The following is a 24,286-nucleotide window of genomic DNA, read 5'->3' as shown; positions in this document are numbered from 1 at the left end:
AGTGAGTTTTGAGTCAAGCCCTCAGTAAGTTCTCCACTCGTTAGTTCTGAGGTGAAGTACGGTCGATTTGCAAGCGTATAATTTGAGCAGAGTTCATGGATTTACACAAGATTCATCTTCACATCTTTGCAATATGATGTTCCTGATGAAATATTCAAGTAAGTGTCACTCGTTCGATTCACACCAGTTAACAACTGAGCGTTAATTCGAGTTATCAGGGAAATTAGTTAGCTAACAGCGCTAAATGTAAAGCCGCTATGCATCGAAGAGGCATGTAAGTTACTGTATTATGATGAAGTAGTTATTAAATGTACCATATCAAGTCAAGTCAAGTCGGGTTCGACCAATAGCGAGATAACTGTTTAATGATATTTAATACTAATATTGGATTTTAACAGAAAGTTAAGTTTTGAGTTAACCCCCCATGTCAGAGACGAATTTAAGCCCAAATGTGTTGCTTAACACCGACACAAATGATCGATTTTTATATTTTATTGAATATTTGGTATATTTTTGTCCATTTAGGCAACATATCTGTTTAGACATCTTGTCATTTTAAGTGACATGTGTCAAACTACTGTTAAATGATAGAGATCTGTGCATTACTCACGTTCCACACTACACACAGCACGTCACGTATTGACAAAAGGCACGTACGTTACCTGTAATTACAGGAAACAGTCAATGGCTTTTCATATTTATAGCTAATAGATCACCATCGACTCCAATACATGCTAATTAATTTATGGGCAATGTGTTTATCAAGCTATGATCAGCATGTTAATGATCACCTGTTAGATCACAGGTTCCTAAACTTAAACAAGTATAATATATTTTAGGACTCGCCTCAATATTTTTTTATTGGTAATCTAGGGAAAATACACATTTGCTCTCGAGAGTTCTTAATTTACATATGAAATCTTAAGTTGAATTGCAGTCATATCAAATATATCATATCAAAGTTTGTAATTGCTAGTGAATAACTGGACTAACGTTGTCATTCGCCACAACAACACCTTAAGTGACTGCGCCCCCATCTTTTCCTACTGTGCAACTCCCAATTAGAAAAAACAAACCTGTCTTTGATGACACCTTGGAGCTACTTATAGTAAAGGACATTTAATAGAGTGACAACCACAGTGGTAAAAGTTTATGGAGCGATTTTACATTTACATTTCTTCATTTAGCAGACACTTCTATCCAAAGCAACTTGCATTTAAAAAAAAATCCTAGAAGCAAAAAGTAAGTACTGTATTCTTCAAAGCTAGCAAGGTTTGTACATACAACTAGTGCTGCAACAACTAATCATCCAGCTTGGTTAAAAGTATAGCCAGCTGCGGCACGTACCACAAAGCAGCAAGAGTCACGTGGCGACAGTAAAAGAGCGTGATGATTGACAGGAAGATGACAGAGCAAAAGCGCGAAAGAACGCTTGTTAACAAAGGTTTCATTTCTTCCTTTAATATAAATGAGTTTGTGTCTGTGTTTTATTGTTGTATTGGTTTTCATAATATACAGTGTAAAAGTAATGAACCACAAACTAAGCATCTGTATTAAGGTAAGGGGGAAATCCAGATCTTTTGTTTATTACAGTAACAACATATGTATATCACTGTCATGTAATCTGTTTTATTTTAAATAATATTTATACACATCAGGGTCTAATGTTGAAGATTAAAAATGAGTTTAGTAATCTGTGGTAAAGTTTCCTTTAATTTAAGTTTATATTAGTAAAACTCAATGTGTGGCTTTTGCACTTTTTAAAGTACACTTTTACACAGTAATTCTCTGATTTAGGGTTTTATTTTAGCTATAATAAATGAAAAATCTTTCCGATTAGTCGAAAATTAACGCCCGATTAATCGATTATTATCATTAGTTTGTTGCAGCCCTCCACGCAACCTTTGGTTACATCCTTAAATTTCACCATCCTCAAAACACAGGAAGAACATAAGTCTTGTAAAAGTGTGACTCTGCATCTGATGTGCTTCCTTTTGCTGTGTCAGTGATCATTTGTGATTTCTCCCGCTGTTCGCTCAGCTCTCCACTGGCAGGAGGGCGGTTGGATCTGCGGCTGAGGTGGCTCAGTAACGGCAGAAGTGGCTGCTGGAATGTTCCGACAGGGCAGCAACAGCGGGAATAAGCGCTTGTCAAGCGGTGCTCGTCTGTCCCTTACCAACAACGTGCCTCTGGCTATCGGCTCCAGCAAAACACAAGACATGGGCCGCAGCACTAAGACGACCCCCTTCAGCGCAATGGGCCTAGACCATGCCATCACCCCACCCGGAGGAGACCCCGACTACATCATGCAACTGGTCAATGATGTGCGCAAGTTTTCTGATGTGCTGCTGAGCCTTAAGGAGGCGTTTCACTCAAAAGGTGGGAGTCTAATGTTGTTTAGGTTTGTAATTTCAAATGCTTCCTATTAAGCTCTAACATTAAAGGTCCCGTTCTTTCTGTGTTTTTAAAGCTATGATTGTGTTTATGGTGTGCAATATAACGTGTTCATGTTTCACATGTAAAAAAAAAACAAAATTTTTCACACAATTTACTTATCTCTATAGCACTGTTTTCACTGTTCTAAAAACAGTCTGATGTCTTCCTTGTTCTATGAAGTCCATCCTTCAGAAATATATAACGAGATCTGATTGTGTAGTTTGTTTAGTGTGTTGTGATTCGACAGCAACTTAGCTAAACCAGAGCAGTTTGAGCTTAGCCGGCGACTGGCATATTCCTGTGGGTGAAGGTTAGTCAAAAACTCTTATTTCAACCGGGAAGTAGAGGGCTGTACCAAACTGGCCGTTCGCTGTAGGCTTTGAAAGGGGATTCTATTAAAGAAAATATATCGCTTTGCATTGAACTTTAAGCTTTATAATTTTGCAGGTATTATTTATGCTCTAACAGCAACCTTACACACCAACTAAAGTTTGAAAAATGGAATCAGGAAAAACGAGACCTTTAACTAACATTACTTATGTCAACACATTTACCAATACATTTTTAAAATCCAAAGTTGCATCTGTCAGCATTAGTTAACGCAAAATAAGCTAACACGAACAAACATTGAACAGTTGTATTTGTATTAGCAGTTTACATTAGATATTAATAAAGAACACACGTTCATTTGTTCATGTCAGCTAATGCATTAACTAAACAGAACCTCTTTGTAAAGTGTTACAGCTGTGGTTGATGTGGTATCACTGTTTGTGTTCGTTTCTGCTAAGCGTGCATGTGGGTAACTGTGTCAGCCCACGCAAATGCAGAATGCTTGTATACGCTGTTTTAGTGTTCCTCATTCCCATCACTGGAGGAGTGCCATGCCTGTCAGGATGCCATGGGTAAACTCCTGGCCATCCTGCTGAGAGTGTTTCTTTTCTGCTGCACAAGGCATCTATGATATTTGCCTCCTCCTTGAGCTACAACCAGAATAGATATGACTGCGCACGACCCAATGTTCCTGTTGAAAGTTTCTCTGTTTGGTTCTTCCAGGTGCTTTGTGTTCTTGTTTGCACTGTCTGTAACAGCCAGAAGGCTGTGTTCCTGTTCGACTTTCCCTTTTTAGAAAAACAGTTGCTTGCCATGTTGATTTTCGACCTGCAGCAAAAGTTAACAAAATGTTAACTTTAATGACAGAGCTGTGGAGTATAGAACTGGCCAATTATGGTTTGTGGCATTTACACATTTAAACGCTTTCTCATCTAAGAATAGCTAAATTGTCCCATCTCCTGCAAAAATACAGGATTTACTGGAGGGCTGGTCTTTTCCTAGTCTCCCGTTTTGTTTTATTATAAAAAGCAGTTCACCTAAAATGGAGATTTCCATTAAGTGTGGTGTATCTATGTGCTGTTTCTAACTGCACATTTGTATTTTAGTCTCATAGCGCACTACACTAATCTCTTCAAAAGAGGCTATTAGGGCTGCACAATTAATCAAGGATTACAATTAAGGGTTAAACAATTACATAATCATCAAAAGCCTCAAGTACAGCTGTCCATTTGTGTGCATTTTTCCAGTATGTTTGGACACCAAATACAGTGGTAAATTGGAGATTTAAAATTGATAAGTTGAGGTGTCCTTTAGCCGTTTTGAATTTTTTACAAACAACCTAACTCCCCTAATTGTTAGTTATTTACTAGGGATGCTCCGATATTACGGAGATGGCAACCTTCCATTAGAAAACACGCAGCGCCTCAGCCAGTCAATAATGATGATCAGTGATATATGTTGCGGGCATTCAGGGTGTAACGACAGTCAGTTACAGTTTACATTTGACAGTTTCCTGCCATAATTTAAGATTACATTTTAATCTGTTCATTAAAAACGGCTTCTGGTCTCCTTCTCTGTATATAGCATGGCTTCCCTGAAGAGGATCTTTGCTTTCAGTATCCTAAACGTATTTGCATTTTCTGCGTCGGACCCTCTCAGATCCACTGCGGATGTAATTTCGTTACGTTGGCAGCCAGCCAGCCTCGTCTCGCATGACGTTAAAAAGCACATGCGTGTGCTTGGCATCGAGCATCGTTGTGATCATAGCTAGTAGCTTAACTTTTGCGCGCTCGCTTAATTTTTTTTTCTCCGACTGTATGTGTTTTGCGCAGGCGCCGCACACACGTGCATGATCTTGTTTTTCAACAATCGTTAAGTTTTATCGAGTAAATTCTTATCGACAATTAATCGAAGATCGATTAATTGTTAACATCCCTAGTACCAACAAAACATTGAATTTGATTCAAAGAATCCGAATAACTGCTACAGTTTCCCATTATTTCAGTCAGTCGTAGAGGCATTTCAAAATGGATTTTAGCGGTTTATAATCTGTTGGCTGTGTGGTTAACTATTGATCAATGAGTCTTTACTTGTGACATCACCTCTGTCAAGCTGGGCACAGTCTGGTGACACTTCTCACAAGCACATGCTTTCGACCTCCCCATTCTCCCATTGCCCTGATCTCTCTTAGTGCAGGAGATGCTCACTGACCCTTTAAATGTATGGATTCATCCGTCTGCACAGAGATCAGTCATCACAGCTCTCCAGACACTCTGTCATGTTTTTTTCCACACTAGGGTCTACAGGTTAGCCGGGAGAAACACTGGCGAAACTCATCTCTATGCTTATTTACTTCTGTAATCTGAATTCATGTCACGCTGAATGCCTGGTTGAAGCTTTTGTAGCCTTAAAGTGATTGGGCACAAAAACGTTTTGCTTTGAAACTTTTGATCAGGCCATGTTGCTTTTATTTATTTATTTAATTTTAGGTTTAACTTGTTGCTATATTATTAGTTAGTGCTTAGCATTTATGTTGACTAGAAACTTGGCTCATCACTTTGATCGGTGTGACAAAACTCTTCTCGTGTGTGATTACTCCTCCACCATGAAACCCCCTCCTCCTCCTCCTCCTCCTCCTGCATACCCCGCATTCCTCTTGAACAAATGTTCACTTGTTGCTATGAGGCCTTCGATTGACTGTTGTTAGGTGCGCGACAGATGAAAAATGACTCAACGCTTTCAAAGACATGTTTGATTATTTGACACTGGCAGCCGCCGAAGTGTTAACTGAGGTGTTTAAGTGTAAAGTTTTGATGGTCAAATTCTTCCTTGTTTAATGTTTTTTATTCCTTCTCTCTGAGCTACGTCTTTCCCAGAAAAACTTCTAGATGCTATACAAATCCTTAGAGAGAAACTTCAGTATGTTTCGTCAAAACACATCTGAGAGCCAAGCCTAGTGTGATTTTCTTTGAATCCAGAAATGAGATGTTTTTAATGTAATGTTGAACTCCCGTGACAGTTGGAGATTCAGAGGATTGGGGTGTTTTTACTGGAAGGTCTTAATATCAAATAATTCCCCATGTGTTAGGAGAGAAGCACATCCAGATTCCAGAACCAGTAAGTGTATTGTGGCGTATTCACGCTCATCATGTGGGTAGCTGAAAGTATGTGCTTTTCTGTTAAGAGGAAAAGTTGCATGGCTTCTCTTGAGTGCACTGAGTTTGAAAAGTGCCGTCATAACCAGGAAAAGGTCATGTGGCATGTGGCTTTCAGTCAATCATGCATTTATATTGCGTCTGTAGACTGAGTTATCTTAGATATGCTTTAGATATCGTTATTAAGTGCTTCCTTTGTGCATCTCTATTCTATGCTTTACATTGTCGATCAAATAGTCTGAATTACTTGCAACTCTGTCTATACTCTGTGTGAGTATTCTTAGATTTTCCACTTTATTCCTTTTATATTTTTATTTCCTGGGAATAAATGCAATTTAACTCACAATGCTTTAAAATGCTAAATGTACACTGCTGGTGTATGAGTCCCACCCTGTCTGGTAAGACTCATATATACACCAGCAGTGTACAATTAACACCAGTAATTTTGCTTTACAGGGTTTGATTTTATGAAACTTTCTAAGCCTTGAAGCATGGGAACTCGGTTCTAGTTTTAAACTAGTTCAGCTCTTTTGCATTTTTAGACATGGTTAAAAAATAAGCATTATTTACCTTCACTGTTACGTTCTTATTATTGCTCTAAACAAGGACTGTGCACAGAGAATGACCTACAAAGATATGTTTAAAAACTGCTCTACAAATGTCCTGATAACTGTAAGGCAAATGTGGGTTGAGATCTAAAAGGAAAGGAGTCAGATTTTACATTTTTCTCATAGCTGGACCCAGTTGAGAAATTGTTTGCCTGAATACCCCAGCTTGTTGGAGGTCCTGGGGTGGAGGCCCCTTTGGCATATTGTAGTGGTGTTAATCTGGGGATATGGACAAAACCTCCAAAATTGAAAAGTGAAAAAAGACATCCCACCCTTGTGTAACGAGATTGCTTTACAGAGTGTTGCGGGTGGCACCATTGCTGAAGTCCCCTTGGTAGGCCATATAATGACTCGTTGGGCTTGTGAAGTGTAGGAGAGAAATTTGTTGGGCAGTAACTTTCCTAATAAAGGTGAGGGATGTTTTTGTGTGGGCCTGCCGTTGGGTAGCATTTCCTGGGGTGTGGATTTAAAGCCACAGTTCAGCAGATTGGTCATGGTGATTTGCCAGTTGGCCCATGAAAATCGAGTGCATTAGCTTTGGATGACGTGTGTATGTGTGTGGCTTTTTTGGGGATTTACATCACATCAAAGCCTGTTGATGGAAGTTATTTGGCTGATAAAATATACTGAAATGAAATGTGTAAAACGTGACTTACCACTCTAAAGTGGTGCTTGTGGCGTTTTTATTTCCCCTAATATAGTAATAGACACTCTAGTCTCTGTTAATTTCCTATGCTTCAAAGAATGCTTTTTAGGTTCCCATAAATGAGAAGTGGGACGATTTGAGGAAGCCCGACAGGCATGGCGTTAAACCCAGTGGCGCTTTCTCACAGATGAATCACAACAGAGTGTCGCTAAGCTCGGCTGCCGCTTTGGGCAAAACACAGCTAAGGCAGGTCGAGACGTGCCTATTGATTACCTGTTGTTAGCAACGGAGGAAATGCCAGCAGCTGTGCGTAAAAGCTTTGAAGTGCATGATGACATTGTGTCAACTCTCTAGTTTTCCAGGGAACATTTGGAACATAATGCCGGAACAAAAAATATGCAAGGGCCTTTAGGGGAAGACTGACGTTTTAGTTTCAGACAGTAACAGTCTGTACAATCCAGTTATTATTACTAAGTTACTATTGGTATTATTTTGGTTATTTGCGTTACAATTGTTGCTTAATGTAAGAATACTAAACTGAAAACAAAATTAGCTTAATTTCACGTCTTTCAATAGGTCTACTAAATGAAAAGCTTGTTGAATTAAAAGATTTGATCACATGAATCATTTTATTTTATTTTATTGTTTCGTGGATCGGTGTGTCATTTAACGATCCTTAGTGTTTGACGTAATGAACCATAGTAACTACATATCAGTTCCTCCTATTGTCCCTGTCAGCTAAGGACAAATCACAATTTCAGTTTAAACAATACGTATCTGCTAAGATCAAATGGTGTCAAATGGTTATGCACGTTCTGAAATGTGTGTTCATAAGAAAACTGCGTCTAAATGAGACAGAAATGTATAGTAGGGGCCATTAGCAGGCTTCATTCTCACACTGTGGTGCGAGGCTTGTTGACAGTTGGGTGAGATTATGTTAAACAGCTCTGATCAGAGACGGAGGGGTGGTCGAAAAGCACCAGTGAAACATGAAGAGACTGAGCGTGAAGCGTGGCTGGGCCAGCACGCAGGCTGAGCGTGGGAGGGACAGCGACTCGCTGCTGGTGCTCTCCGAGTGAAATAGACCCTGGACGGAGGGCCATCGGCAGGGGGCTCGTCCTGAACAATGCGTGTGTGCCTCCTGCATTATGCCCACCGAAACAATGTCCCTCAGTTCCCCTTGAGCAATTTTCATGCGTAGTTTTTTTAATCCCATTGTTTTGACAGCACTAAAGTGTTTGGGGGCCCAGATGATGCATTATTCATAACAGACCTAGAGCGGGATTGGAGACCACTGGTTGCTACGCTGGCATGAAGACGTCCTGGGACCCCAATCAGCTCTGACACATGACATAGTCCCGTGTGCTGGGCCCCCATTGGGTGGATGGAACATTCCATTTGTCTTGCTGTCTTGGGGTGGTGCTCTCATTGTCAGACAGGCCTGTCCTGCATTTAAGGCCATACATTGATTAACAGATCTCCAAATTTAACATGTTTAGACACCAGAAAGTAGTAAAATGCTTCCTCTGAAGTATCAAGAAAGCCATATTTTTGACTATGCAAACAGTTAAAGCTAAATCAAAGCAGGCTCCCTCTTTGACCTGCTGGTTGGGACTTGACCCCTCACCAGTAATTAGGAGGGCACAGAGAGGAAAACCTACAGCAGGGGTTGGGGATTCTAATGGAGGGCTTTTGTCTCCGTGCTGATGGTGAGGGACACTTCAAAGTTAAAGGGGAGGACACTCTGGTTACCCCTGAGGCTAGGGCCTCCACTCCACCTACCAAACTGGAATCTGTTGGGGAGAAGACCTGCACTTGACTGCCCCGGTGGTGGAGGAGGAGCATATTGTGTTGTTCTCTAGTTGGAATTGGGAAGTAGACACTAGAATCAGCTTTTGACCAGGCCATGCACCCGCAAAACTATACATAAAGATCCACTTATTTTTGGAGAATTTAGTTTTCTGTCATTCATCAAACCAAGCAAACATTGTCAGGGCTCGAATGTGCGACCAATTTGGTCGCACATGCGACCTAATTTCTCAATGGTGCGACTTAAAAAAATATCAGGTCGGACGAAGATGGAATTAGGTAATGAACCTCTTACAATCGAGTCAGAGCCAGAGCAGCAATGTCGCGTGCGCCCAATTTATAGAAAAAAGCTAGGAGTCAGGACCGCTGTTTTCTTCATAATCTTAATATCTGAGCATATTTAAAATACAAACCTTGCCAGCGAACTATGAGGCAAAAAAATAATAATAATCGTTCATTAATCGTAACCGATGTCAAATGTTAAATTAACCGAGGTTTTGATTTTAGGTCAAATCGTTCAGCCCTACCTCAAAATATTTTCATTCATGTTTACCAGAACAAAGACATTTATACAGGTTTGTAACAACATGAGAGTGAGTAAATTATGACAGAATTTTCATTGTTGGGTGAACCATAAATACGATGCGGTCAAATATTTGTGCTGGTGCACCTAAAAAAAAATGTTAGGCGCACCAGTGCAACCAGTGCAAAAAATTAGTGTAGAGCCCTGATTGTTTTTGAGAAGCTTCACTGTTGCAGTGACTAATAGACATGAATAAGATTGAGAATAATGAATAAGATGCTACAGAAGTGTTAATCAGAGATGCTATTGAAACATACATTTTTTTAGCACTTTCATCGATATTTGTCTGGACCAACAGGGTATTAAAATCATGTTCATGGTGTTGTCAAAATCATGTAAAATCATCTTAAATATACTGTGTATTTTCAGGCCTACTACCATTAGTAGTTTTAGGGTGTTTTCAGACCTGTAGATTGATTGCTTTGTTCCGAAACCAGGGGTTAAATTGTTAATAATGTTGCATTTTCATCTTGGTTCGGTTCGCATTCACAAGGCAATATTTCCACATGGATCAGACTTTGTTAAAATAAGTCACATGTGAGTTAACTGTCCTTTAATTAGGGGCCAAGCCCACAGGGCGGCAGGCCACTATTGCAATTGATGGTTTTCTTCTTATTAGGGGTCAAGCACCGAAGGTGCTGAGACACCTATTGCTATTGTTAGTATTATTATTATTATTCTTACTCTTGTCCAATGGGAGTCTATGGCAGCCCTATGAACCGTAAGTAGTAGAATGATGAAATTTGGCACAGTTGTAGTGGTGGTCCTAAAAAGTCATGTGACCAAAAATAGGGTCTTTAGCAGTAACTCTATAGCGCCACCAGCAGATCAAAAATTCAATGTTCGAACTGTTATAACTGGTGATACATTTGAACTATGAAAAAACTACTTAGTACACGTGATTGCCCTTCTCACATTTATTGCTTTTAATAGCTTACAGTAAGACTCCTCCCATTACAGTAGCGGCCATTTTGAAATGTACAGTATTTTGTTTATTCGCTACTCCTCCTTCAAATTTGATTAAAATGTTATGAGATGTGGCACAGGTGATCTTTGGAGTGAGCCGCATAGAAATGACTGAACAGAATTTTGATATTTATCTTTGTTCAAAAGAAAGAAATGCATGAACTTAACGAGGTTGATGCAAAAATGGTTCTGAAGCTGTACCTCAGTCATTCTTTGATCAATTGAATTTAAATTTGGTACACTTAATGTGGACCATGAACTTGGGGTCCATATCAAATTTGGTGACAGCGCCACCTATGGGTCATGAGATATGAAAAAAGGCTATTTTTGCCCATAACTTCTGAACTGTTTGTCAGAAAATTATGATCTTGATGTCTTTGGATTGCTTACCTCATGCCGCATCTTTCGATGTGTATTATGCCGGGTTTGACCAAACCGCCTGTCCGCCATTTTGAAATTTCACATAAATTGTTATATTTTTTGAACTATTCGAGATATCCGCGCAAAAATTGGTAAGGAGCTTTGACATGATGTCCTGAAGGTACCTGGGAAGTCAGAGTACAGCGCCACCTAGGGGTAATAAACTATAACAGTTCTTATGGAACTGCTTATAACTTCGGAATACTTTGTCTGATATTAATTTCTTTGTGAAATTGTATTCACTGGTTTATGCCGGTTGCAACGATACCTCATTTGTCATTTTCCAACATTCTGTTCATGTGTTATTGTAAAGCATATGGTATATGATTTTTTCGCTACTCCTTTTACAAATTTTGTTTATTTTTTGCCAGGTTCTGCTCGTATAATGTTTGAAGAAATCCGCACAGAAATGACTGAACAGATTTTTCATATTATGTTCTCTTTCTTAGAAAAACCACTCCAAAGGTGACCGTGCCTGTGACGTTGTCTATTTGTCACAGCAAATTAATGTGACTGTATATTACATTGTATAGCATTACTATACATAATGATCTGCTTGTCTTCAATTTCACTTGAGCTCATGTTCATTGTATTTCTGTTATTTCTGCTTCTGCTGTGTCTTTTCTGCATTTTTGGTGATTGACATATGTCAATCCTTGCAGATATCTAATCTTTTTCTGCTGCCCCATGAACTGTGTCAACTGAGTGGCGCATCCAGTTAATTACCTGCATTGAGATTCTGAGTTCTTGGGTTCGAATCCCACATGAGTCATGTATTAGGTTTTTCTATTAATGTTTTGTTCTTCCTCATCAATTCTTCTCAACCTGTCTGTAGTTCACATATGTTCTATTTTTCCATGTTTACTGTTGTTGCGCTTCATTGTGGTGGTTCTGCTCTGTGATTCCTGAGCCTTGCGTGTTTGATGCACTTTATGGTGCTTGCTGTGCTTTGTGTGCTTGCTGTGCTTTGTGAGCTTCCTGTGCTTTGTGTGCTTGCTGTGCTTTGTGTGCTTGCTGTGCTTTGTGTGCTTGCTGTGCTATGTGAGCTTGCTGTGCTTTGTGTGCTTCCTGTGCATTGTGTGCTTGCTGTGCTTTGTGTGCTTGCTGTGCTTTGTGTGCTTGCTGTGCTTTGTGAGCTTCCTGTGCATTGTGTGCTTGCTGTGCTTTGTGTGCTTGCTGTGCTTTGTGTGCTTGCTGTGCTATGTGAGCTTGCTGTGCTTTGTGTACTGGCTGTGCTTTGTGTGCTGGCTGTGCTTGGTGAGCTTGCTGTGCTTTATGAGCTTGTTGTGCTTTTTGAGCTTGCTGTGCTTTGTGTGTTTGATATGCTTTGTGTGCTTGCTGTGTTTTGTGAGCTTACTGTGCTTTGTGTGCTTGCTATGCTTTGTGAGCTTGCTGTGCTTTGTGAGCTTGCTGTGCTCTGTGAGCTTGCTGTGCTTTGTATGCTTGCTGTGCTTTGTGAGCTTGCTGTGCTTTGTGAGCTTGCTGTGCTTTGTGTGCTTGCTGTGCTTTGTGTGCCTGCTGTGCTTTGTGTGCTGGCTGTGCTTTGTGTGCTTGGTGAGCTTGCTGTGCTTTGTGTGCTTGCTGTGCTTTGTGAGCTTGCTGTGATTTGTGAGCTTGCTGTGTTTTGTGTGCATGCTTTTGGTGCTAATTTTTGCGCTGAAGGTGCTTGGCCCCGAGTTGCTGCTTGCAGCTATATTTATTATTATTATTATTATTATTATATTTCTTCTTCCCCAATGGGAGTCTATGGCAGCCCTATGAACCGTACATAGGAAAATGAAAAAAATTTGCCACACTTGTAGTGGTGGTCCTAAATAGTCATGTGACCAAATATGGGGTCTCTAGCATTAACTCTATAGCGCCACCAACACTTCAAAAATTCAATATTCAAATGGTTATAACTCTAGAATAATTTGATCAACAAAAATTCTACTTAGTACATCTGATTGCTCTCCTCACGCTCATTACAATGAACACCTTACATTAAGACTCCACCCATTACAGTAGCGGCCATTTTGAAAAGTACAGTATTTTGTTTTTTCGCTACTACTTTTGCAGCGTTCATTGCATTGTTACGCAATTTGGCACAGATAATCTTTGGACCGAGGTGCATAGAAATGACCGAACAGAATTTTGATTTTTATCTTTGTTCAAAAGTTATAAATGCGTACATTTATCGATGTCGACCCAAAATTCGTTCTGAGTCATTATCTCGGTCATTCTTTGATCAATTGAAATAAAACTTGGTACCCTTCATAAGGACCATGAACTGGGGTACCATGTCAAATTTGAGGACAGCGCCACCTATGGGTCATGAGATATGAAAAATGGCTATTTTTGCCCATAACTTTTGAAATGTTTGATAGAAAATTATGCTCTTGGTGTCTATGGATTCCTTGGCTCATGACAAATCTGTCGATATATATTATGCCAGAAATTACCAAACCGCCTGTCCACCATTTTGAATTTTGTCATATATTGTGATAACTATTATTCGATATAATGTATCGGCACAAAAATCGGTAGGGAGCATCGGTATGATGTCCTGAAGGTACCTGGGAAATCTGAAAACAGCGCCACCTAGGGTTTATAAACTATATAAAACAGCCTATAACTTCTAAAAACTTTGTCCGATATTCATTTTCTTTGTGAATTTTTATTCACTGGTTTCTGTCGATTGCAACGATATCTCATTTGTCAGTTTCCAACATTCTGTTAATATTTTATTACATAGCATATGTGAAGTAGTTTTTTCGCTACTACTTTTGCAAATTAAGTCTATTTTATGCCGGGCTCTGCTCACATAAACTTTAGAGCAATCCGCATAGAAATGACCAAACACATTTTTTATATTCTCTGCCATTCCCGAGAAATACCTCTCCAAAGTTGACTGTCCCTGTGACATTGTCTCTTTGTCATATTAAATTATTATGACTGTATTATAACATGTTGTGCATTCCTATACAACATGTTTTTCTTGACTTAAACTTTAACTGTTCTCACTTAAACTATCTGATTCTCATATAAATTGTAATTTTGTTATTTCTGCTCTGCAATGTCATGTCTGCATCTTCATTGATTGTGCCATTTGAATGTTTGCAGCTCTGAAAACCTTGGCTAGCTACACTGCCTGTGTAGCGCAGTCTACTAAACGCATGCATCAAAACTCAGAGGTTGAGGGTTCGAATCCCACCTGATGCATGTGTTATGTTTTACTAATAAGATTTTGTTTTGAGTTAATTCTCACCTATTATTCTTAACCAGTCTGTTTTCCATGTTCTGCACTGCTTGTCATAATTTGGTTGCCAATCGCCACCACCATTTCAAAAATGCATTAGCAGCCATTTTGAAAAGTACAGTATTCAGTTTTTTTGCTACTACTTTTGCAGTGTTTCTTGAATTGTTACACAATTTGGCTCAAATTTTCTTTGGACGGAGCCGCAGAGAAATGACCGAACAGAATTTTGATTTTTATCTTTGTTCAAAAGTTATAAATGCGTACATTTATCGATGTCGACCCAAAATTCGTTCTGAGTCATTATCTCGGTCATTCTTTGATCAATTGAAATGAAACTTGGTACCCTTCATAAGGACCATGAACTGGGGTACCATGCCAAATTTGAGGACAGCGCCACCTATGGGTCATGAGATATGAAAAATGGCTATTTTTGCCCATAACTATTGAAATGTTTGATAGAAAATTATGATCTTGGTGTCTATGGATTCCTTGGCTCATGACAAATCTGTCGATATATATTATGCCAGAAATTACCAAACCGCCTGTACACTATTTTGAATTTTGTTTTAAATTGGGATAACTATTATTCTATATAATGTATCGGCACAAAAATCGGTAGGAAGCATTGGTATGATGTCCTAAAGGTACCTGGGAAATCTGAAGACAGCGCCACCTAGGGTTCATAAACTATATAAAACAGCCCATAACTTCTGAAAACTTTGTCTGATATTCATTTTCTTTGTGAATTTTTATTCACTGGTTTATGTCGATTGCAACGATATCTCATTTGTCAGTTTTCAACATTCTGTTCATGTCTTATTTCATAGCATATGTGAAGTAGTTTTTTCGCTACTACTTTTGCAAATTAAGTCTATTTTATGCCAGGCTCTGCTCACATAAACTTTGGAGCAATCCGCACAGAAATGACCAAACACATTTTTGATATTCTCTGCCATTCCCGAGAAATACCTGTCCAAAGTTGACTGTCTCTGTGACATTGTCTCATTAAAATTATTATGACTGTATTATAACATGTTGTGCATTCCTATACAACATGTTTTTCTTGACTTAAACTTTAACTGTTCTCACTTAAACTATCTGATTCTCATATAAATTGTAATTTTGTTATTTCTGCTCTGCAATGTCATGTCTGCACCTTCCTTGATTGGGCCATTTGAATGTTTGCAGCTCTGAAAACCTTGGCTAGCTACACTGCCTGTGTAGCGCAGTCTACTAAACGCATGCATCAAAACTCAGAGGTTGAGGGTTCGAATCCCGTCTGATGCATGTGTTATGTTTTTCTATTAATATTTGTTTTGAGTTTATTCTCACCTATTATTCTCAACCAGTCTGTTTTCCATGTTCTGCACGGCTTGCAGTAATTTGGTGGCCAAGCATCATCACCAGTTCAAATATGCAGTAGCGCCCATTTTGAAAAGTACAGTATTCAGTTTTTTTGCTACTACTTTTGCAGTGTTTGTTGAATTGTTACACAATTTGGCTCAGATTATCTTTGGACCGAGCCACATAGAAATGACCAAACATAATTTTGATATTTATCTTTGTTCAAAAGTAATACATTTGTCAACAGGAATAACTTTTAAACCATTTAATCAACTAAACTTCTATGGAGAATATTTGATGTGGTAATCTATGCCTTCCCAGTAGCTCAACCAAATGCGTGATGGGCATGAAATCCAGAGGTTGCGGGTTCAAATCCACCATACGGCGGCAATCAAAATGGTTGACAAATTTGTGTCATGTAGAGTCAAATGTTCGAACAGGTTTGACTACCTACAGGGGTTTTAAAAAATATTCTCTTCTTGAGAAAAATCTCTCCACACTTGAACATACACATTGTCACTTCAGCAATCTAACTTAAGCAGCTGTCTGGATGTATGTCTCCCCTGTAGCTCAACCAGATGAGTGACAGACATGACACCTGGAGATCATGGGTTCAAATCCTGGCTAGGGCAGCAATTGAAGTCTCTTACTTTAGAGTCAAAAGCTTCAATTCATTATTTGTATTTTACTTTATTATTTTAACAGGTATTATTTCGTTTGTGCTCTTTTGGTTTAAGTCTCATGTGTAACATGTATGATGCTTTAGTGGTTCAATTGTTTTCTAGGTCAGCATTGGACTAATCGGTCCTTCTTTCAACATGCACATAAATATTATACTTCAAAATTTTTATTTTTTCATTATGTTCATTCTCATCTCTGAGTCCTGTGTGCTGATAGTTCCCATACATATCTGCTACATTGCATTCTTCAATTGCATGTCCTTTCAGCTTCGTTGCGTGTTGCAGGACCATTGTTGCTTGGCCCCGTATCGCTGTCTACAGCTATATTTTGTCACAGTGTGTCTGTTTATTTTCTGTGATTAAGATTTTCAAATCGATGGACAGACAGCAGCTTTGCAGGATTGTTGTGGCTTTTTTAACTGTGGTTTCATTATTAAATTTTTTGAGCAGTACTCAAAACGTAGGTGGGACAACAATCGTACCATGTACCTGTTGCAGAGAAGACCAATTAGAAGACATTTTATAAAGATCAGGTGCACTTTTTTAAATGGCGCTGACATGCTCACCGTAATTGGTCATCAAAGCGCTATCAGGAATGTTCATGGTTAAAAAGCAATAAGACAGCCTGTTCGTTGGGCTTTTGGGTCGGACTGCTTTCACACTTATAGCGAACCGCTCTAGAGTTAATTTATTTACAGTCAGGCCAACCACTTCGTTCAAGTGTTCTCGGAGCGATTGCTTTGGTGCGGACCGAAGCCCGATTGTGGTGTTCACATATGCTTAAATGAACTGAACCAAGGGAGAAAACGCACCAGGATTCGAAACAAAGGCTCAGGGGTGAAACCCCCCTATATGTTATGTAAATCCAATTTGCAGAATTCACCATATTGCTGAATTTCAAAAAGCAGTTTGCAGATTCTGTCTGATCAGGGAGCTTATTTGTTGACAACAAAAATCTTTTTTTCTTTTGCATGGAATCTATGAGCTGATCTTTTTAACTTTGTAGAAGGTGAAGGTATCATCTCTCTGTGTCTCTATACACACCGACACACATACTAAACCTTCTACCCTAAAATCCTTTACAACATTCAGTTACAGTGTATATAAACTCATCTACTGTGTACCAGCCAACACATAGCTCATCGACCTAGTGCAAACATACCTGGGATTAACATTGTTTAACCTTTAAGAAAGTTAAAAAAGACTTGAATATTTTACACTGTTTAATTGCTGGTGGCTAGAGTGAATGTAGGTTTTTTTTAAACACTTCTGCTATTTTAAAATAAAGAAAAACTAGTCACACAAAAACGCTTGGTACTTCCTGAAAACATTTAGCTACTAGTTACATTCCTAGCAACTTCTCAAATATATAAGAATTCAGACACAGATATTTGAAAACAGGAAATAAGTCAAATCTCCCTGATCCCCTTTCCATAATCCAATCAGCAGTAATGGGCTCTGCTTCTTTCTCCGCATACACCTCACCTTTAAACAACAACAGTAAACACTTATACTGGATACCCACGCATTGCTGCTGTCATTTTTGTCTCTACACTCATCTTGCCATCGGCTATCTCTGATGTACACAGAATATCTTGCTCTGCATGTCAGGCACAACGTGGCCTCGTAATCTGCTCATCTACTCTGACCACAAGGACTTGCACAATTACACTGCATTCATCCAAGCATGCCAAAAGCAAATATGCTGTTTCGCTGTACAAAAGCCTTTGAATGCCATCACGCATGGCACTTCCTCATCTGCCATTTGGGTAGTTTTACAAATGACTCAGTTTCTTGTATTTTTAAATAGCTTCAGTCTAAAGCAATCTGCACACACACTGTCTTAAAACCGAGCATCCTCCAGACCTGTCAAGGTAGCGAGCTGATGAGTTTGTGGTCTCTGTCTGTTTTCTCACCCACAGAAAATCAAGACTGTTCGCAGCACGTGGTCGATGAACGACTCGGGGAGCTGGTTCGCTCGTTGAAGGGTGTCATCGGCAAGCACCAAGCACTGAACTCTTCAGAAATCCTCGGAGCTGCGGGTACACTTATCGCCAAAGTCAAAGGTGAGCATCCTCCTGTGGCTCCGCCCTTTTTTATATCACCCAAAAATAAAATGCAATCTTGCTGCGCTACCTGCTGTAGTACTTTTCAATCACTTTTGCAGTTTTGTTCCAGTACTTGATAACATTAAGGCAACACTAAGCCATCATCTGGGAGGGGAAGTTACTAGACAGTTCTCTAAACCTAGCGTGCAGCTTCCTAAATGTAAATGAGCACTTAGAAACTCTTTTGTCTGAAATAAAAGAGGAATTCTACTTTTGGCAAGTGCACAGGAATGTCCAATTGTGCATGAGTGCAGCTTGGAATCCAGATTGATGCTTCTGAATACAAAACAGATGATTTCTGAATAATTCTGACACGTGTCTTTTATCAGTCCACATAATTCCCAGCTGTTTTCTAAACCATGTTTTCAATTTGGCAACATCTGAGGGGCTACTAGAGTGCATCAGCTTTTGCCACTAGAGGGCCGGTGACCCTTTCCATTGTTTCTGTCAAAGGGAAGATATTTATAGTAGCAAGTAAGGTATTGTATGTCTTATACAGCATTCTTGAGACATTTGATTTACAAGTGTTTGCTACTTGTCATTTTGTACTTTTTGGAATGTGGATGATTTGGATACATGCTCATCGTGCAAGCTTCAAGTTACCTGCAAGACCCACATTCCTGCTCCCCACATAAACTTCAGTCCGTTCGCTTTTTAACATCAAGCATGCATGTCATCCTGTCTTTCGCTAGAAGGGACTTGGAGAAATCAGATGCACATTTTTTTCCCTTGATCACAGTCCATGAGGTCTCTTTTTTGCCGCATAGTTTTCCTGCAAAATGTCTTGGGGCGCGGCAATAAAAGTGTCAAGTGTCTCAAGTTATTGAAATTCTTTCTCTCCCCGCCCATGTCTAGAGCAGTCAGTGGCATCTGACTAGCTGTATTTTTATCTCTGCATCTCATCTGAAGGAGCCTCTGTTATCTCTGGCATTTTGTCTTGTCTTATGACACATTTGTACCCTGATAAAGTGATAAATGCATAGTGATATATATATATATATATATATATATATATATTTTTTTTTTTAAATACTATACTATGTATTATATACTATATATATTTATAAATAGTCACTACTTTACAATTAAAAGTTGGGTCTGTTTGGTATAAATCATGTAAACTATTACTATGATACTTTTATAATGGGTGTTTGGTTTGTATTTGAGCTTTATAGATGTGGTCTATACCAAATACTCCTCATGTTATTAAAGGGACACTTCACTTTCTTTGAAAATATGCTAATTTTCCAGCTTCCCTTGAGTTAAACATTTGATTTTTACCGTTTTGGAATCCATTCAGCTGATCTCCCGGTCTGGCGCTACCACTTTTAGCAAAGCTTAGCATAATTCATTGAATGTGATTAGACCATTAGCATCGCGCAAAAAAATAACCAAAAAGTTTGAATATTTTTCCTATTTAAAACTTGACTTTTCTGTTGTTACATTGTGTACTAAGACCGACTAAAAATTAAAAGTTCAGATTTTCTTGGCAGATATGGCTAGGAACTATACTCTCATTCTTGCGTAATAATCAAGGACTTTGCTGCTGTAACGTTGCTGCAGCACGCGCAATGAAATTATGCAGCACCTGAAAATAGTCCCCTGCTATTGAAAGTAACCAAGGGGACTATTTTCGGGCAGTTTGTAATATCACTACGCCTGCTGCAGCCATGTTACAGCACCAAAGTCCTTGATTATTATGCCAGAATGAGTTTCCCTTTAAAGAGAAATAAGTGCATACGGGTATAAAACAACAATAGTGGATAATGACAGATTTTTCATTTTTTGGGTGAACTGTACCTTTAACGCACATGCCTTTGAATATTTCTACGGAAGAAAAGGTTATATAAATTCTCAAAAAAAGTAATGGAAAAGTATTTTTCCATAAAATCCAGGACTTTTATATGTAATAAAATTTTCTAGGAATTCTTAACAAAAAATTGCTCTTTGTGAAAAAATATCATCAGTCAGCTCTAAACTCGCAGAAAGTGCTTTCGAGAAAAAGCAGATGGATTCTCTACTTTAGAAAAACTGCTTTCTGTCTGAATGTAGCCATTCTCATATTTAAGCTGCGAGGGGCAGAAGTGGAAGCATTGTTGTGGAACTGCAGGATGTCCTGAGGAAGAAGTCAGCGTTCCATTGCAGGGGCCACCGAGCCGCCCGCCTGCATTCAGAAGCAGAGAGGCATGCATGAGGAGCCATGCACCTCTCTCGCTCTCCTGTGCTTCTGTCCTCGTCTGCCTCTGATCGCACCCGCAAGCGTGACTGACAGTTGAGTGTGGGGATTCCCACCGTTGCCGACAGCCGCTGGGTTTTGTGTGACAACCTCAATCATTCTTTAAACTGCGGAACTGGAAACTGCGACAGAAGATGTTGTTTTTTTGGCCCTGGTTACTTTTTCATGTATGTCAGGAAAAAGTGGAAGTCAAGCTCCATTGAATCATTCTGAACTGGGCTGTGGCATTAGTTCCTGAATATCATGGAAAAGTTGTCTTCGGTTTGTATGTAGTCCGTGCTTTACCATGTTGAACCTGGATTTAACTGGACCTATACTAAAGGGCGAGTTAAAGAATCTGGTAAGAATCTGCTCTTGAATGTTTTGAGAATTCAAGCTTTCGGAGGGTTTCCTGTTAAGGGAAGGCACAGCTAGCAGACAGGAAGCTCTTGGTTAATGCAAGTTTCATTGCTTCTTAGTTGTCACTTGCTGCACTTATCCGTTGTACCTTATAGTAACTGTTTCTTACTGAAAACATTCAATAGGATGTCAACTTCTTTACGTCTTCTAAGTGGTGAAAACATAGAAAGCAACAATGCTTGAAACAATGTTATCATTTAGGACCTTGATGTTTTAGTAACATTAAACAATTCAGCATTTGTTGTTTGTGAGGAAGCATGTCCCTAGCACAAAACAGAGTCAGACGTTAAAAGGAAGAAGCATGTAGTTCCTTTTTTACACAGGATGGTTCAGGTCTCTTTTCTAAAAGTATACAAATGACTGATGTTACATTATCTGACAAACATTTTAAATGCTTATCTATGTATAATTCGTATATTGACATTGTAGGCAGAAGAACTGTCAATCCAAAAATTGGTGCCGTTGCTTTTCTCAAGTGGTTTATCGCTTCCCACAGGTGTAAACTTCAAGGAAGTCAGTAAAGAAAATAAAGATACCATTTTTGGCGAGATATACACGTCGATTGACAATTTGGCATTCACGTTTGGCAATGTGTGAGTACCATTAGTCTTTTCTTAAGTTCTTTTGGACATCAATAATTGTGGACAGAACTAACCCTGCATCAGCTTAAGAGTTCAGACACTTTTGTTTATTGTGTCATGTCAGCTTTATAGAGTTCTCTTTTACAGCTGATGAAATACGCTTGTGAAATGTTGTAATATATTATTGGAAGTAATAGTCATCCAAAAATGAATGTTTTGTCATTTACTCACCCTCATGTTGTTCTAAACCTGTGCGACTTTCTTATGCAACATGATGGTGGGTGAATGATGACAGCATTTTCATTTTTGGGTGAGCTTTCTCACATTTTTGTAAAATAATGAAGAAAACTAAAAAAAAAATAAGGCTATTATGTTTTTACACATTAAATATGTCACATTTATTGACTGTGATGTGTGTCTCTTCAAATTTCAGAGTGTCTGACTTCCTTATGGGAGATGTGGACAGTGGGTGCAGGTTGGGGTTTCCCCAGGCCAGAAGTCATGTAAGTCATCACCTCTTATTTGGGTCTTTAGGTACATCTACTGACTCAACAAACTGTGCGAGGGTGCTTCAATGACTTATTTAAGCATTATTTAAATGACTAGTGACAAATTGAAAACAGCCGTTATTATCTCTCCCAACTATTATAAAAAGCGAAGCAAAATCTTACAAAGTGTTGTTTAGTCATTGACTTATGACTTACTGTAAATATGGAGCTGTTTCTCACACAGTCATATTGCTATGAACCGTGTGGACAACATCTGTGAGTGTTTCATAGTGGGCGTTTCGTTTTTTTTATTTGACTTTTATAGATGTGGTTTACATCATCGGGGCTAAGTGCCCCGTGAAGATTCTTAAAATACTCCTTATGTGATTCACAAAAAAAAATAACTGCATATGGGTCTGGTACAACATGAGAAAATTTGATAATTTTTTGGGTACACTGTATCTTTTAAAGCTCAGACAATTGTTTTGACAATAATAATACATGTGTGTTGGCCTCTGTGATTTAAAAGCAAAGTTTTAAAGGGACATTCCACTTTTTTAGGCTCATTTTCCACCTCCCCTAAAGTTAAACATCAGATTTTTACCGTTTTGGAATCCATTTAGCTGATCTCTGGGTCCAGTGGTACCACTTTTAGCATAGCTTAGCATAATCCATTGAATCTGATTAGACCATTAGCATCGTGCTATAAAAGGACCAAAGAGTTTCGATATTTTTTCTATTTAAAACTTGACTCTTCTGTAGTTACATCGTGTACAAAGACCGAAGGAAAATTTAAAGTAGCAATTTTTTGGGGCACTGTGTAATAACATTAATAAAATATCGAAACTCTTTGGTCATTTTTGAGCGTGATGCTAATGGTCTAATCAGATTCAATGGATTATGCTAAGCTATGCTAAAATTGGTACCCCCAGACCCGGAGATCGGCTGAATAGATTCCAAAACGGTAAAAATCATGTGTTTAACTCTAGGGGAGCTGGGAAATGAGCCTATTTTCAAAAAAAGTGGAATGTCCCTTTAAAGCCTTGATCGACTGAGATGTTTTGAGATCAGATCAAAGACCCAGTTGAAAACAAACACACATCTCATTCCTCACCTCTATAATAAAACATATGTTTCTTTTTATTTTTTTTAGTCTTTTGAAAATTTCTCTGATGATTCGAGGGGATGTAATCAGGAGCGAAATGATCTGGCAGGTAAATAGTTTCAGTTCTGTTTTTATTTTGCATCCTGTTTTCATCATACAACTCATGCCATTATAGGGTAGTAAATCTTTTCACAGAATTTCCATGTTCCCTTTGAGAAACAGAAATACAAACATCAACAAATGCTGTCCTAGTTTATTAAACAAACCTCACATGAAAGGAGTTAGTTTACCAAAGACACAGATAAGCAGTCCTGACACAGGTCACGCTCCACTACAGGGGTCTATACACTCCTTTGTCCTTTTACACTTGTGATATTTTTCATATTGTCTCACATTCCTCTCTTTTTGCCAAATAGTGGACATTCTTTCAGTTTTTTTAATGTTTGTGTGTGAAATGGGAACCACATGTGGCTTTTTGGGTGGGGTGCTTGGATTCAGATGGAGCACAGCTGGGCGATGTGTATGTGTGGGGGTGGGGTCAAAAGTGTGCGTGTCAGAGCATTTGGCGAAGGTTAAGCACAGATTTTATGAGACGCTCGTGCAATGCAGTATATCTGTCATACCAACCTCTTGGCGTGCACGTACTGATTAGTGTCAGTTTTAGAAAGATCTGTTTCTTTGCCTTTGGTGCCATGGGAATGGTTAAGCCTCATTTAGAAATATTACATGCAGTCTGCCACCAATTTTACAGCTGTCGCTGGCTTTAATAAAGCTGACTTGTAACATTTTCCTTTTAGTCTATAAATGCAAAATTTAATGACAGTTTTAGTTTTTGAGGACAAGGTTGAAGAAGCATAAACGTCATGTTTTAAAGATGTGGAGCATCTGTTTGTTTTTGTATGTGTATATAATGTTGTTGTTGTGTGTGTGTGTCCAGATCCTGCCTTGTCCTTCCCAGAATTGTCCCCTGTGGAGCAGGTGGATCTACTTTTGCTGAAAAATGACAGCGGAGTAGAGTCGGCTTTGCTCTACGCTAAGGCCTGGTCCAAATACACCAAAGACGTTCTGGCCTGGGTGGAGAAACGCCTCAGCTTGGGTTCGTAAAGCTCTGTCTTTGTTGCTCTGAATCACTCTTGAGCTTTACCTTGATTTCT

General features: G+C 39.0%; 1 protein-coding gene across 2 annotated transcripts in view; it reads left to right on the top strand.

The window, feature by feature from the left end:
- Positions 1-26: 26 nt before the first annotated feature.
- The window catches only part of arhgap29b (Rho GTPase activating protein 29b), a 38,054-nt gene continuing 13,794 nt past the window's right edge, over positions 27-24,286 (top strand). The window contains exons 1-7 of one of the 2 annotated variants that reach the window (XM_065276096.1): positions 27-158; positions 2,041-2,379; positions 18,138-18,281; positions 21,455-21,551; positions 21,973-22,042; positions 23,181-23,241; positions 24,070-24,228. In XM_065276096.1, coding sequence (XP_065132168.1) covers positions 2,112-2,379; positions 18,138-18,281; positions 21,455-21,551; positions 21,973-22,042; positions 23,181-23,241; positions 24,070-24,228 — 799 coding nt within the window. In that variant the 5' untranslated portion in view covers positions 27-158; positions 2,041-2,111. Of the gene's footprint in view, positions 159-2,040; positions 2,380-18,137; positions 18,282-20,249; positions 20,900-21,454; positions 21,552-21,972; positions 22,043-23,180; positions 23,242-24,069; positions 24,229-24,286 lie in introns of those variants that run through there. The other variant, XM_065276097.1, reaches the window with a different exon arrangement.

This window comes from Paramisgurnus dabryanus, chromosome 6 (assembly GCF_030506205.2).
Source record: "Paramisgurnus dabryanus chromosome 6, PD_genome_1.1, whole genome shotgun sequence".
In the NCBI taxonomy this organism is placed as follows: domain Eukaryota; kingdom Metazoa; phylum Chordata; class Actinopteri; order Cypriniformes; family Cobitidae; genus Paramisgurnus; species Paramisgurnus dabryanus.
Note: the sequence above shows the minus strand (reverse complement) of the source record. Positions and strands in the feature narration are given on the sequence as shown.